Source organism: Mesoplodon mirus (genome assembly GCF_964341445.2).
Source record: "Mesoplodon mirus genome assembly, chromosome: 14".
NCBI classification, from domain to species: Eukaryota; Metazoa; Chordata; class Mammalia; order Artiodactyla; family Ziphiidae; genus Mesoplodon; species Mesoplodon mirus.
Window position 1 is genome coordinate 32,787,745 of NC_138990.1, and position 16,059 is coordinate 32,803,803.

Consider the following 16,059-nt stretch of genomic DNA (forward strand, 5'->3'; position numbering starts at 1 on the left):
AAGAGGTGTCAGGCTCTGCTCTGAGTGCTAAATTAGAGAAAGCTGTTACTTATATAACTTCCTGTAATTGCCCGGCAGTAGCCGAAGCTGAGAGCCGCCTGCTCCTCCTCTTGGCTGAGCCGGGGATACGCGGCCCTCTCCCCTCCTAGCAGCGGGGATCCTTTCTACCTTTGGGCTTCATGCTCGGGGTCAGGCTTTTTAACTGAAACTGAAATGCCATTTTAAACAGAAGACTGCTTCGTCTCTCTTGGAAATGGGAAACTCTTACGCTGGACAGCTGAAGACCACGCGGTTTGAGGAGGTCCTGCACAACTCCATCGAGGCCTCACTGCGTTCCAACAGCCTGGTACCCAGGCCCGTCTTCTCCCAGTTGTACTTGGAAGCGGAGCAGCAGCTTTCCGCCCTAGAAGGTAGGAGATGCGCCCTTGCCTTTCTTTTACCACGTGTGAGAATGTTGGCGGTGGGACAGGAAACTCTCCTCTTCTGAGGAAACTGTAGAAACTGTTGGGTCTGGAAGAACAGAATTATTAGAAAAGAGAAAGGTGCACGTGCATCCCATCCTTACTTGGCTAAAACTAAAATAAGTTTCAGCCATAAAGTTGCAAGGAATAAAATGGTTCATTGGGCTAGTAAGAGAAAGAGCCGTGCCAGCCTGTTCTGGACTGGTTGTTACTTATACTCTTATTAAAGGTTTGATGGGGCTTCCCTGGTGGCGCAGTGGTTGAGGGACCGCCTGCTGATGCAGGGGACACGGGGTCGTGCCCCGGTCCGGGAAGATCCCACGTGCCGCGGAGCGGCTGGGCCCGAGCCATGGCCGCTGAGCCTGCGTGTCCTGAGCCTGTGCTCCACAACGGGAGAGGCCACAACAGTGAGAGGCCCGTGTACCGCAAAAACAAAAACAAAAACAAAAAGGGTTAATGGCTCACTTGGATAAGTAAGACGTTTTAACATGCTTTTGACCCTCAGTTATACATTTTTTCTCTTTGTGATTCGTGGCCATATCTTTGCAAGGGAGCGTAGGTAGTTTTTCTTTGTGATAGCAGTTACAAGAGCCCTCTAGAAACTGTTAAAAACCAAGAACAAACCCTTATAGATTTAACGTGTGCCAGGAATAAATTATCTTCAGGCATGGGGTTAAGTTTAGGGTTTACTTAATTATCCAGAGAAGAAACTGGTTGTGTTTTTCAATCTTTCCTTTGTATTTTTTGTAGTCGTGTATTTTCCTGTCAAAAGTAACCCACAGCAATCCAAAGTATGAGACTTATTGCTAAAGGAAGTTCTTTTTGTCACTTTGTCTTTCATGTGAAGTTACCTGCACGCTTCTCTTAGCTTTTGAAGTGAAAGAGAGCTGTGGTTTAAAACAAAAGTTAACTAATTAACGAAGCATGCAGTATGCCGGGTCCTGTCTTGGGGTGATCACGATATGTGTGTGTGTGTGCAGGGTGAGGATGGTGGGCTGGGACGGTTGCACATAAGGGAAAATGAGGCTCAGAGGTCCTCGTGTAATGTCTGATAGTCCCTTTTTCTAGCAGGGAGGCATTCCTTGTGTCACTATTTAAAACGTCCTTACAAAATTAACCTTGCACATAGCAATCGCTAAGGACCTAAAGGAACTGGATCTGGGTCTGGGAGAAAGTAGACTGTGATCAAAAGCACGAATTAGGAAGCCCGAGAATTCTCTGGTATTCAAGTCAAAAGTACTAAGGTTTTCCGGCACAGGAAGCATTACTGTGACCTTGGGGGCATTTGAGAAATTACTGGGGGATCTCTTGTAGACTGTGTTTTCAGTTAGCTGAAAGACTTCTGTGCAATATCTATGAAATGGTCCTCCTTAACTTCTTATAGTATTGAAAGGCTTTGTTGCTAATGATAAGTGAACAATATAATGATAAATAATTTAGTACATTCGAATGGCACCTTAAAATCAACAAAGTGCTTTTACCTCCACCAGTAATTAAATCCCATGATTTGGGAAGATGAAAGATGGATTTGACGTTTTGAAGGATGTTCACCTGGGGACAGGTAGGGCGAAAGCCCTGGCGTTTCCCAGTCAGCTTTTCCTGGCGTCGAAGCTCTCCATAGACAGCCTTTGCTGGCCTCTTAGGGAGGCTGCATCCCGAACATTGACTCCTTGGGATGCCCTCATCTGCCCTCATCACGTGGCGCTTTCCAGGGACAGCTTGGAGGCTTGCGTGGCCCGGGCCCTCCATGTTGAGTGCTGAAGGCTCCCTGCCAGCTGTCAGCCGGCTTGGTCAGCCCCTCATGTGGGTATGAAAACCAGAGCAGGCCCTCTCTATGATTTTCCCATATGTCTGGCGAACAGCATAGAGGAATCCTCCGCGATTTTGTTTCTCTAGTACTGGGAGGATGGAGGAGGGGGTTGGTGAAAAGGGGGAGACTCTTGTCGATTTGCTAAATGTCACCATCCACCAAGCACTGGGCTTGAGCCCCTGGCTTCTGCATCATAGAACGTGGTACAGAGGGCTTGTTTTGTCCATCTGTCTCTCTGTCAGGTCTCTTGTCTTACTGCTGTCCTTCCTCAGAGCGTAACATGAAGGATGCTCTTAATGACCAGGGTGCTGGTACCCCAAAACACCCCTTGATCTGTTAACATTTTCTGTATTTGTGAGGGCGATTCAGAGGGCCCTTGTTACTTTGTTCTACGAATTAGGGGTATTACCCCCTCCTTCTAAGGGAGAAATCTTTTTTATTTATTTATTTATTTATTTATTTTTTACATCTTTATTGGAGTATAATTTCTTAACAATGGTGTGTTAGTTTCTGCTTTATAGCAAATTTAATCATTTATACATATACATATGTTCCCATATCCCCTCCCTTTTGCGTCTCCCTCCCACCCTCCCTATCCCACCCCTCCAGTCACAAAGCACCGAGCTGATCTCTCTGTCTAGGGGAGAAATCTTTTACGTGTTATTTTTTTTTTAAAGGAAGGCCAACCAAACAAAACAAATACAACCCCAGTATTTGAGGATAAGTATTTATTTATTAAACAAGATGCAGGTAAATTCCTGTAATCCCACCCTCTCAGAATGTCATACGGTTTCTTCTCATGGAAAGAAAACAAAATTTACTCTAATCATTAAAACACATACCCTCATACTCTATGGGGTGCAGTGCAGCTGTGGAACCTCTGGATTCCTGTGGTTGAGTTTTAAGGTCCTGAGCTCCCAATCCAGTTGGTTTTGTCTAAGGCCATTTTAAAGCTCTCATCCTGCCAGAAGACCTTGGTAAACAGTCTGGTTTAGTCTGGCCCTGGTTAGGAAGTCTCCTTGGGCTTGTTGCTGGCTGAAGGATTCCATCAAAGACCCTGGAATGTCTGATGTAGACCTTTGACCTTTAATCCTGCTTTCTTAGCAGCGACTGGATTTTGAGCCCTTTCTTTGACTTTCAGAGGCTTAAGACCCTCTCCTTTCATTCTTTCGGAGAGTTTGGATTCCTCTTCTTTTTGGTTGAGCAGAATAACGTGCGGACATTCCTGTGTGTGCCCTCAGAGCTCCGAAGTCCCCGGCTTTCTCTCCCCTTTTCACTCTAATTGTTGGTGCTTTGCTGTCCCCCCGCCCTAAGCCCCTGGAGCTGAGTCTCTGGCTTACAGACTAGTCTTGATTTTGCAGACAGCCTTCTAAGCCACCTACTCCATAGACGGCCAAAGGATGGTTTGGGCCCCTGTGGGGACCCGAGCTGCATGGCTGGCACCTGGGGTCTGAGCATGACTCTACATTCTGCTAAAACCATCCCTGCCTGCATTTAATGGCAGGAAGGAAGCGTCTGAAGGAGGCTCTGGAGTTTACCCCTCCAATGCCCTTTGTGTTTTTCCTGGGTAATCTTTTTACAGTCTCCCCGCCACCTCTGTGTCCTCTAGTCCTGGAGGGATGGAGACACGAGGAATTCTTGCTCACTTCCTGCCGTGACCTTCCCAAGGTCATGGGCTTGGGCCGGCCTAAGATGTTAGTTTCTTCTGCCTCGTCCTTCCGGCACCTTTAACATGGTGACCACCCTGAGGTTATGCTCCCAGCACCCTGTACTGATTAAATCACACCTGGAATGTTCTGGGCCGCTCTGAGAGCCACATATCCCCACATAGACTGTCACAGCTCAAAGTGACCTTCTATGACCACCTCATTTTAAAGATGCAGGATCTGATGCACAGAGAGGTTAACTAACTTTTCTGTGGCCACACAGACAATGGCAGACCCAAGGACTAAAACTCGAGTTCCCAGATTCCTAGTTGATCTTTTTCTGCTGCACACAATTTCCTCATTAACCTAAAGCCACGTAACCCACTGCATGGATGGAGCGTGTGAGAGCCAACTAAGGTGAGAGTCGAAGGATTGGCAGCAGAGGGGTCAGCCCTAGAGGTGGATACAGAGAAACCAAAAGGGAGGAAGCAGCTGCCTCCGGGCCTAGTGTATCTAAGGATGCTTGTAACGACCCTATTCCATGAGGAAATCTGGATTCTCTTTATTAAATGACATTTAAAGATAGAAGGATTTTTTTACCCAAAGAAGTTAAAAGAAGTTAGAAGGAGTTTGTAAATGCATTGATGTGAAACCCTCTTTCTCTAGCAGGCTGGGTAAATAAGGTATAACTGTGTGTGCTCAGACCAGTTGGGAAGTAGTTTCCTGTGTGAGGCATTCTGCTGGGTGCCTGGGTTACAGAACACGAGCAGGGCCCACACTCCCCAGGAGCTGAGAGCCTGTGGGGAAGACCACCTCTTTTATTGCTGTGATGAGGCTCACACACAGGGGGAGTGGGATTTTCCTGGCCGATTCCTGGCTCCCCTGGCCGTTTCCACATTTGCCATTCCTCCTAAAATACTATTTCACTTAAAAAAAAGTTTCCTAAAGAAAGTCACTTGGCCTGTTCTGGGATGGCTTCTTTTGGTGAGTGTGGTAAATCCGGGTGTTTGCATTTCTGGTTTGTAGACATCCAGTTTTCCCTTGGGGATAAATAACAGCATATAGCTTCACTCCTCACTTATTCAGTGTAAAGGTTGTTCCCACTGGACTTTGGGTTCTAAACCAAGCGATGCAGTTAGTGACAAGAACAGCAGCTTGGGCGTCGGGTATAACTGGGAACATACCGGCTGTGTTGCTTAATGGTTTGTTGAATCACTGGGTCTCTCTGAACCTCAGTTTCCTTAGCTGTAAAATGGTCCTTAGGTTACACCGTGGCTCCTCCCACACAGATGCGTTTGGAGAGCCTACTGTGTGCAGGCTGCCTGCTCAGTCCTTGTCCACAGCTATGTCCGTACTGAGCCCTGCTTCCCGTGCAGATGTGTGTGGCTCTGGGGGCTGGGAGGTGATGTGGACCTGCGTTTGAAGTCACAAGGCCAGGCTTGGAGGCAGAGTCTGTGACCTTGGGAAGGACTTCCGGCCTGAGTGGGCCTTGGCCTTCACCGCGAGTAAAGAAGGGTGATAACGTCCTCCTTAAATAGTGTGTCTGTGGGGACTGGTTAATTACGAGCTAGCTGAGACTCGCTGTGTACTTACTTCCGCCTTGCACATTGCTCTACTTTCCCACGTCTAGGTGCAAGCCGAGTGGACAATGAGGAAGAGGAAGAGGAGGGGGAAGGGGGGCTGGAACAGAACTGCCCCCCAAACCCCTACCAGATGCACCCCCCGCCCGAAGGATGTTGCACCACGGACGGTGAGATGCCCGCCAGGCTGCGTGCTGAGGGGCCCCGAGGTGTGAGCCGTGCCCGCGTCGCCAGCAGGTCATGGCCCGGCGGGCCCCCGCGTCCCAGCAGCCCTGGCTACACCACATGGGGCCCTGTCAGGCTCACAGTCCTCAGTCACTCTTTGGATAGCCTCACCGTCACACATGCATTCAGATCCAAAAGTTAATTTTTCTCCATCGGCCGTTTAAAAACCAGAATAGCCCAGCTGAGGTCGGCTTCCACCGTGTGTTTATCTCAGCATTGATGAGTAGGCGTAATCTTTCACATCTGTGGCTACTTTACTGTTGAAAGAGCAGATATATCCATATGTTATCTCAGGAACCCTGTACAGTCAGTAAGATTACCTCATTTTGCTGTTGAGGAGCGAGGCTTGGAGACGCCGGGCACGCGGGCACCTTTGTTCAGTGATGGGAGCCTGTGCCCTGCGCTTGAGGGTCTTACAGTGCACTTCTGGTCTGCTGCTCCCCTGCCTGGCAAACTCGCCGAGTGGTTGGAAGTTCACCTGTCCTGTCACCATACCAGTCAAGAGGTGTCACTACTTAGTTGGTCAGTTAATTGAGTAAAATAAGTATTGAGCCCCTGCTCTGAAAATATGGAGATAAAAGGTCCAAGAGCTCCCAGTGTAGCAAAGCTATGTGAGCAGACCCTCTGCACACAGTGTAGAAAGTGCTGGGAGGTTGGGGTGGTCTGGGCCAGCAAGGGTCTGTGGGAGCACGGGAGATGCTCCTGGTGCCGGTAGAGAGTTTGGGGAAAGGCTTCCTGGAGGAGTTGGCCCTTTCTGTGGGTTTTGGAGTGTCAGCAGGAGTTAGCCAGGAGACCCAGAGGGCTGGGGGAGAGGGATATTCCCAACAGAAGAACAGCAGGTGCAAAGGCTTAGAGGAGGGGGAACACGGCCCGTCTGGGGAACTGCTACTAGTTTATGTAGGTAGGGGCCTGAGGGGTGGCCAGGCAGGGCTTGGATAAGTGATGAGACTGGCCGTGGAGGCCCCATGCACCCTGCCTGGGGGCCTGGACTTGACCTTGTGCAGATGGCCGGCAGGGGAGGGAGTCAGCCCTCCCTGGGGCTGCTCTTCCAGGAAAAGGGCAACAGATACAGTAGCTCTTCATGATGTAGGACTTCTGGTGTCCAAGAGCTAAAAGACTGCCTAGTTAAATAAGAGAATGGCAAACTCTCCGGTGGTCACCACCGTGATTTCCAAAGAATTTCCAGGTGAACAGGGACTGCCCACGGCCTTTTTTCCTCCAGCTCTTCAGAAGGAAGTGGCTGCTGTGCAGAATGGGAGGGGCCTGGGTCATGGAGGTAAAGACCTGCTGGGCCCTTGACCTCACCTGTGGGAACTGGTTTAACGTCCCCAAGACGAGGCAGGGGGGCCGCCCCAAGCTCCATCCTGACCCCCCTCCCAGCAGCTTTGAGTAAATGACTTGACCTCTCAAATGAGAACTTTCCAGGGCTTCTCCCACCTGGTGCTGTACACAGTGGGTGCCTCTTCCTGCTTCGCCCACGGGCAGATGCGAGAACTCGGAGCTAGTGCCTTGTAAATGGTAAAGCAGGTACACCGGAGGAGAGTCTTCTTAACGTACCATAGAGTTTTGCAGGGAAGGCCTTGGGATCATCAGCGTTCACGTTAACTCTCATCGTCCCTGTCGATAACTAAAGGTGGAAAGCCACAGGGCCTCCGGCTCAATGTGCCTTCAGGGAGAGAGACTCCCAGAAAGGGCCCATCCGAATAAATCTCAGCTGTTTCCCTCTTCTTCCTTTTTTTTCCTAAATATTTTTGGACACTTCAGTTTTAAATAGGAAATATATTTAAAAGCTCTGAAATACAAAAAGTCCATGTGTATAGAGTGAAAGTCTCCCTCTGCTGATGAGGCCCCTCTGAGGCCACCAGCGTCACCCGGTCCTCAGCCCGTATTCCTGCCATGTGCCCCTGCCTCATACACATAAAATACAGGGTGGAGAAGACATCAACTTACTCACGGTCCCTTATGGATTTGTCTTGTCTACATTTTCATGTACCATCACTGGTCTACCCTTCTCTCCCGCTGAGCTTCATTTTACATTCATGTGTATTACACGGTGACACGGATAGTCATAAAAGCAGCATGGGGTTAAGTGTCATGAGTAATGAATTAATTTAATTAAAAAATTGTTTATTCCTAATCACTTTATTGTCGTGAATGGTTGTAATTGGCAAGTGAAAGGCATGTAAGGGTAATGTCCTTAAGAGTGTTCTCAGAATTAATTTGAAAGTCAGCCAGGTCCAGCGGCACGGTGGTTGCTGACGAGACCAGACTGTTGTCACCCCTGTGCCCGCGTGGATCCTGGTTCTGTGGGAGCCACTCGCTGGGCAGCGTGTGAGCCTGTCCGTCCCTCCTAGGGTTCTGCCAGGCAGGGAAGGACCTGCGTCTCGTCTCCATCTCCAGCGAGCCCATCGACGTCCCCGCGGGCTTCCTCCTGGTGGGCGCCAAGTCCCCCAGCCTGCCGGACCACCTCCTGGTCTGTGCCGTTGACAAGAGGTTCTTGCCGGATGACGACGGACACAACGCACTTCTTGGTAAGTTCCTCCTCTGCTCTGCGGCTCCGGCCGCATGGCGGGTGGGCACAGGGAGAGCCCTTGGTCCCCTTGGGGGACAGGCCACCTTTGAGCCTCTTCATCAGCATGTCACACAACCCTGTTTATTCATCACTCTGTGGGCTCTTTCTTTGTGGAATGGAATGCAAATGAGGGTTATTTTTAAAACCTGACTACCTTCCTGTAGAAAGCCCATCAGTACTAATTCTTCTTGTACTCGTATTCGTCAGACCTTTCCAAAGTGCCTGCTGTGTCAGGAATGCGATCCAAACCCTGTCCTAGTTGCTCTCGGAAGCCAGCAGACACGAGGCAGGGCGAGAAGGAGGCCGAGCACGTGGCCCTGCCTCCTGGACAGTCATGTCCTGAGGGACGGCCGGGCACCCTCTACCGTTCTCTCCTTCGCTTTACCCTTCACCAGCCCGTCATTCTTATCCTGGCCTAATAGGTGTGCTTGGACCTGTTAATGCACTTGCCCAAGGCCGCACAAGTAAAGGAACGGAGTCAGGATTCAAACTCAGGTCTTCCTGGTTCCAGATTGTACCCTCTGACTACCACACCCCACGGTCCCGTACCTGATCGAGGTCAGCCTAGGGAAGCTGTGGCTTTGATCTCTGGAACCACCGTGGGCCCAGGGGGTCCCAGCTGCAGTGCAGAGTTGAGACTAAGCCTTATGAAGCCCGGCTCCCCTTTGCTCAGACTTTCATTGAGCTCTTTCTGTGTGCCTGGCCCTGTGCTCAGCTCACTCCCCCATTAGTGGAGCAAAATCAGGGGAGACGTGAGGTTGGGTCTGAGAGCCCAGCAAGCTGGCTTCCCTGCTCCCCAGTTCCTTCTGCACTTTCCACGTGTACAAACATTTAAACCTCACTCTTGTGCTTGATACGGCCCCCCAAAGCTGGGTAGGTAAACGCACCGCAATGGATATTTACTGAGGAGGTATTATGTCTGAAGCTCTGTGTGAAGGACCCAAGGGTGGAGGTGGGGAGGTGAGAGTGAGGATTGACCCAGAGGAGAAACAGAAGTGGTTCCTGCCACGAGGGCCGCGGGGACACAGTGGTGTGTAAACTCTGAAACACGGCAGACGAACGCTCACTGGAGGGACGGACATGGCTCTGGGGCAATGACCAGGGGGAGAAAAAGTTGTGGCCAGTACTCCCTTAAGGCAGGTCCATGGGCTTATCGTAACTGGTTTTTGTTTTTTTTTAATTTTCGTTGGAGTATAGTTGATTTACAATGTTGTGTTAGTTTCAGGTGTACAGCAGAGTGAATCAGTTATATACATGTACATATATCCACTCTTTTTGTGTGTGTTTTAGATTCTTAAGGTGGGGGAGGGATAAATTGGGAGATTGGGACTGATGTATACACACTACCATATATAAAATGGATAACTAATAAGGACCTGCTGTATAGCACAGGGAACTCTGCTCAGTACTCTGTAATGGCCTGTATCGTAACTGGGTTTTTTTTTTTTTAATTGGAGTATAATTGCTTTACAATGTTGTGTTAGTTCCTGCTGTACAATGAAGTGAATCAGCTCTATGTATATATATATATCCCCTCCCTCTGGGACCTCCCTCCCCCCTGCCCGTCCCAGCCATCTAGGTCATCACAGAGCAACGAGCTGAGCTCCCTGTGCTCTACAGCAGGTTCCCACTAGCTATATACCCTACCATGTGTAAAATAGATATCGTAACTAGTTTTTGAAAGCAAGAATAATCCAGAAAATTCAGTCTACCAAGGAAGCTCACAGAGTCATTGCGTCTCAGATTTAATTTGCTTATCAAGGCTGCTTAGGACAAAATGAGTGGGGAAGATGGCCTGGTGGCTTGGTTCGTGTTTGATCTGGCCGTGGCTGGGGGTTTGCCTGAATTCCTCCCCTTTGTGACTGTAAAGGAATTGAGAGGGTAGTAAATCAAGGAGGCTCTGGGTCTCGAAATGTGGAGACAAGAATCTTTCAGTTCATTCACCACCAGCCCAGGAACAGCTTCAGCCCCTCAGGCGGGGAGCTTAGAGGAAGTGGGGTCTTTGTTAATTGCTTGCCAAAAAGCCATCGGAGGTGGGTAACAAGGGCCGGCTGGTAATAACCGATGCTTTCTTCTTTTAAAACAACTTTATGCTCTCAGCTTGCACACTTAGCACTGTTTAGGTTTCCTGCAATTAACCCTGATGGCTGCACAGGACAAGGTGGCCCTGCAGCCCTCTGGGGGCCGGGGCTCAGCACTTTTTAGCGACCTATAAAGTGGAGGCTGTGGAATATCTTGGGGGAAGCAACAGCTTTAGGTGCCTCTCCTCCGCCGTAGTTTATAATGAAGCGAGCGTTGTTTTAGTGAGTTTGAATCAACTGAGGGATTTGGTCTGAGAAAGTGAAAAAACGAAAACTTAGATGGGTGTTTCAGTTTTCTGATAGTAATTCATCGAAATTGGCTGATAGCTAAGACATAGGAGAAGAAAACATCTAGCTAGATTGTTCATTTTTGAGGTGGGAGTAAACAAGCTCTTTGTGCATCCAGAATGCAAATAATTCAGTATTTATGGAATATATAACCCCAAACTGAAGGTGGACTTTAAATTCAGCCCAGGGCCCCAAAGCCAAGTGGCACCTGGTCCTTCCTGGGAGCTCAGGGCCTGTGGGAGGACACAGGCCAACCGGGACTCAGCTCGGAGATCGCACCCATGGCCACAGAAATCTCTGTGCTGCAGGTCCCAGCCTAGGGCTTAAGGCGCTAGAGGATCCCGAAGGACGTGCCGACTCCCGGGGATGGGAGAGTATCTCAGAGTATGTGGTGGTGGAGTTGGGTCATGAAAAATGGGTGGATTGCCAGTTGGAGAAAGACAGCAGCAGCAGCAACAAATGAACCTGACAGCGGCTACTTTACTGAGCACTTCTCACGTGCGAGAAACTTCTAGTTACAATGAGGTAGGTGAGTGAGGTGCTACTACCTAGCATTTAGATATGAAGAAACAGGCACAGGCAGTAGAACGAGGTACGCCTGTCCTTACTGTCCTGGAAGGGCCAGGGTTTCCACTTTTATTTCTGAACCGCAAGGAGGAGCCCCTTCTCGTCGGTGGCACCCCTCCCTGCTTCTGGAATGGAGCCATGGTCCCACAGTCCACAGTTCTCACAGGACAAAAGGCCTGTAAGCTATTTAGCTATTTCTGGAAAGGGATGGCAGAGCTGGCCTTGGTGAAGCACTCTGAGCATCTTTGGTTTTGCAGTTCTGTTTCTTGTTCCTCATCTTTTCAACCCTCAGGGTCAGAATCCCTTCCAGGGAGCGTGGAAGTTTTCTCAGGGCCTCATTCTTAGATGGCAGTTGAGCTGTTTATCTCAAGGTGCCCAGGTTGGAGACCAAAGAATAAATAAAAACATTAGATGATAAAGTTAGAAAACATTAGAAACATTAAAACATTAGAAAACAAAAGCCTATCGAAATGTATGCAGAGATGCTAAGTGTTCACTTTGATAGTTATCTTGTTTCCTCTCTCCTTCCCTCCCGGTATTTGCAGCCTCTCCTGTGTCAGGCGCTAGTTTGTATACACACACTTACACGCACAGACGTGCCCCGTGCCTCCCCACAGACATACCATGCTCCCAGTCCTTTGGAAGCATGGCGATATTTATGGGGGAAAATACACAAATTTCAGTAACTCTGACACTAGGGAAGAAGTTATAAGAACTGTCAGCAATATAAAGTCCAGTTAGGAATTCGCATAGTAGTGGGAGGAAAGGGAGATAAAGCCAGAGACGAGCATGGGGGGCATTGGGGGCAGCCTTGAAGGCCATGCTTCTGGGTCTACACTCCGTTCTCATGCTAGAATCCATGCATCACTCTCTGGATCTACACTGGACAACTACTTAGCCTCTCCGGTTGTGTCAGTTAAGCTGAGTGCCCTGTTTGGGTGACAGTAAATGACAAGAAGGCTGTTGGTTTTCTCTGCATGGCAGTTTCCTCCCTGTCCCTTTAACAACAAGTAAACATAGAGCATGGTGCTGGCATTTCTTTGGTACCTTATCTGTTTCTCTGGTACAGAGGGGATAGGAGTTTGGAAGGATAAACTAACCTGTGCCTGCCTTTTAGACCAAGAGATTTGTCTTTATTTCTAATGCCTTTTAAGGAATATTAAATTTGCTTAAAATCAGTCAGAGAATCCAGAAGGTTTCTGTAATATAGATGTCTTTCTCTGTGGAACCTTCACAAACTGATGTTATTTTGGACAGTAGCCAGAGGCCTCAGGATTATCCCCTTTAAAAGCAGAGCTTATGCACAGAGCCCCATGGTCCTCCTGGCCTAAGCTGAAATGCCCTTTGTAAACTTGTCAGCCAGAGCATACGATAAAATAAGTCAGTCTCAGCTTCAGGGTCTCTCCTGCTGAAGGACCTTGCTCCTTAGAAACCAGACGTACCAGTGGGCGAGGCAAGGTCATAGGGAAGGCCTTTGTGAGATAGTGAAGTTAAACCAGGAGGGTCACCAGATAGAAAACCTAAATCATCACATTTCTCTGGTATTAACCAACAGTTCTGTTGAGTCCAGTTTGAATAGACTTTACAGTATGTAAAGGTCTTTCAAGCACGTTCTCTGGATTTTAATAGTTCACAGGAGGTGGTTTTGTCATTGCCTCTATAAAGCCAGCCTTCCCAGAGCCTCAGAGCTGAACTCTGTTATTTCCCAGAAAGGCCCCCTCTGGCCTCAGGCAGCAGGACGCTGACACAGACCACCACATTTTAGCCGAGTGCCCCCACTCCGCGGCTGCTGGGGCCATAGATTTCACTCACCACCGCCCTGGCCTTGCATGGTGGAGCTCTTGATTTCTTCTCTGCAACTCGTGGGATCAACTTACTTGATTTCTGGAGGGAACTTTGGACTCTGAAGAAGACTCCCAATGCATTCAGCCTCAGGGGTCTGATTGCTTTGAGATTCTGTGACTGGCCAGCCCTGAAGGAGATGCGGACACAGCAAATTATTGCAGGTGCTCAATCAGTGTAGACAGTTGAATGGGACAGTTCTTGTCCTGTGCCATAGGACGCAGAGGCTTTAAATAGGCCCCTAAGCGAGTTCAGTCTTCCAAGCTTGCCTGGGCTCAGCTCTACGATGAGTCCACTTGGTCCTCCTGTTTGCATCAAGGTCATCTTGACCCCTGGGCCAGCAGGAGCTGACAGGGACCTTTGCCCCATGGACTTCCCTGCTGGTGTGGCATAGGATGTGAATGCCTAGTGGGCGATGTGTCACTTGGAGGGACGTTGATGTAAGCTGGGGATGGTCATGGCTTTTTCCTCCCCAGGTTTCTCTGGGAATTGCGTTGGCTGTGGGAAGAAAGGCTTCTGTTACTTCACAGAGTTCTCCAGTCACATGAACCTGAAGGTGACCACCCAGCCCAAGAAGCAGAAACACTTGAAATATTACCTGATCCGCAACGCACAAGGGGCTCTGACCAAAGGGCCTCTCATTTGCTGGAAAGGCTCAGGTGAGCAGCTCTAAGGGGGTGGGGTGTGAGAAGGGGCGGGGCATGAGAAGGGGGTGAGGCGTGAGAAGGGGGCAGGGTGTGAGAAGGGGATGGGGTGTGAGAAGGGGGCGGGGCGTGAGAAGGGGGTGGGGCGTGAGAAGGGGGCACCTCCAAGCGAGCCAGGGGCCTGACGGCACAACTCTGGACCGAGACTGCTCTGTGGTGGACGCGGTTTCGGGCAACACGTCAGCCCTGTGAAGTTTTTTTTGTTTTGAATTTTATTTTTTTATACAGCACATTCTTATTAGTTATCTATTTTATACATATTAGCGTATAGATGTCCATCCCAGTCTCCCAATTCATCCCATCCCCCCTCCGCCTGCTTTTCCCCCTTGGTGTCCATACGTTTGTTCTCTACATCTGTGTCTCTCTTTCTGCCCTGCAGAATGGTTCATCTGTACCATTTTTCTAGATTCCGCATATGTGTTAATATACGATATTTGTTTTTCTCTTTCTGACTTACTTCACTCTGTATGAGTCTATGGGTCCATCCACGTCTCTACAAATGACCCAATTTCATTCCTTTTTATGGCTGAGTAATATTCCATTGTACATCTGTACCACATCTTCTTTATCCATTCGTCTGTCGATGGGCATCTAGGTTGCTTCCATGTCCTGGCTATTGTAAACAGTGCTGCAATGAACACTGGGGCACATGTGTCTTTTTGAATTATGGTTTTCTCTGGGTATATGCCCAGTATTAGGATTGCTGGGTCATATGGTAATTCTACTTTTAGTTTTTTAAGGACCCTCCCTACTGTTCTCAATAGGGCACGGCACGAGTTAGCAGCATCCCTGGCCCCCACCCACGAGAGGCCAGTGGCTCTCAGCACTCAGGATGATCAACAGTGTCTCCAGACATTGACAAATATCCCCTGGGGGACAACACCACCCCCGGCTGAGAACCTTGCCCCAAATACTTGCCACAAGAAGGCACAGCACAGCGTTGGCCCTGTGTCAGCTTTGAAAGCTCCCATACAATTAGGCTGGTACTATAAACTAGATGCCCGTAGGGCAAAGTTGCATGGTAATTTCCCAGGACTGTAGCATCTAGTTTATAGTACCAACCTAATTGTATGGGAGCTTTCAAAGCTGACACAGGGCCAACGCTGTGCTGTGCCTTCTTGTGGCAAGTATTTGGGGCAAGGTTCTCAGCCGGGGGTGGTGTTGTCCCCCAGGGGATATTTGTCAATGTCTGGAGACACTGTTGATCATCCTGAGTGCTGAGAGCCACTGGCCTCTCGTGGGTGGGGGCCAGGGATGCTGCTAACTCGTGCCGTGCCTGGGGCAGCACCCCTCCAAAGAATTGTGCAACCCAGAGTCAGTGGCGCCAAAGTTGAGAAACCCTGACTTAGAGAAAACTCAGCTCAGATAGCCCCCCTTCCCACCCCACAGTCTGTTAACTGTGAAGAGAAAGACCAGCTTCCCGGTGCTGGGCCTTGCAGAAGTGAGTGGCCTCCCGCTTTAGGAAAGGGCCACACCCTGCCCTTCTCTCTCTCCCTGTATTCTCATGGCTGCAGTCAGCTATAGGGACGGAGGGGCTGGATTTCCCAGGCCCAGGTACTCTCTGAGATCCCCCCCATCCCCCCACAAACAGCTGGGGAGGGACGTGTCCTAGGAGCGGTCTCCGCGAGGCGCCTGGGAGAGCCAGACTGTTGTCCCTCACTTGTCTGCGTAGGTTCACTCTGGTCACCTGGAATCTCCCAGCCAGCTTCTGCAAGGAGAGCCGAGGGCTTCAGGAGGGGCTGGCTCTGGACGTTCTCCCCCTGGCCTCTCCCATCACTCCTCTCCCGCCCCTCTCCTGTTCTTGCATGGCTCAGTAAATATTCCTTGAGCTCCTACTGCATACACGCCTGTCATTTTCTACGTCCTGGGGAGGCAGTGGTTCTTCCCCTTGTGGGACCAGATAAAGAGCCTTTGATCACTTGCTGTGACCAAGTACCCCTGGGGGTTAATCTTCCGGACAGAGAGTGATTTAGGGGCTGGAGGACGGTATTAGCTGTTCCTTTACCTTTGAGTAAAGCTCTGTTCTTCCCTTGGACTTGAAGGGCCGAGATGGAAGGTCTTGTTTGTATCATGTGTTTCTGTCTTTTTCCCAAATGGTCACTATTGTTCCTGCTCCTGGCAGAAGAGCTGTCCCCCAGATGGATCCCCTGCCTTTGGCACCGAGCCTGGGGCATGTCACACCCCCTCCTTCCCCGGAAGAAGCGACTAGGATGGCCTTGGCACCGTTGTGGTCATCTCTGTAGCTGGCTCTCCTACAGGACAGATTCCGGTCTAGGAAGTCAT

General features: G+C 49.7%; 1 protein-coding gene across 4 annotated transcripts in view; it reads left to right on the top strand.

Moving 5' to 3' along the window:
• Positions 1-253: 253 nt before the first annotated feature.
• GREB1 (growth regulating estrogen receptor binding 1) overlaps positions 254-16,059 on the top strand; it is a gene marked incomplete at its 5' end in the record, with an annotated part of 69,665 nt that continues 53,859 nt past the window's right edge. For all 4 annotated transcript variants that reach the window (XM_082642752.1, XM_082642753.1, XM_082642754.1 and 1 more), the window contains 4 exons: positions 254-410; positions 5,548-5,667; positions 8,077-8,253; positions 13,549-13,731. In XM_082642752.1, the coding sequence (XP_082498878.1) occupies positions 254-410; positions 5,548-5,667; positions 8,077-8,253; positions 13,549-13,731 (637 nt within the window). The remainder of the gene's footprint in view (positions 411-5,547; positions 5,668-8,076; positions 8,254-13,548; positions 13,732-16,059) is intronic.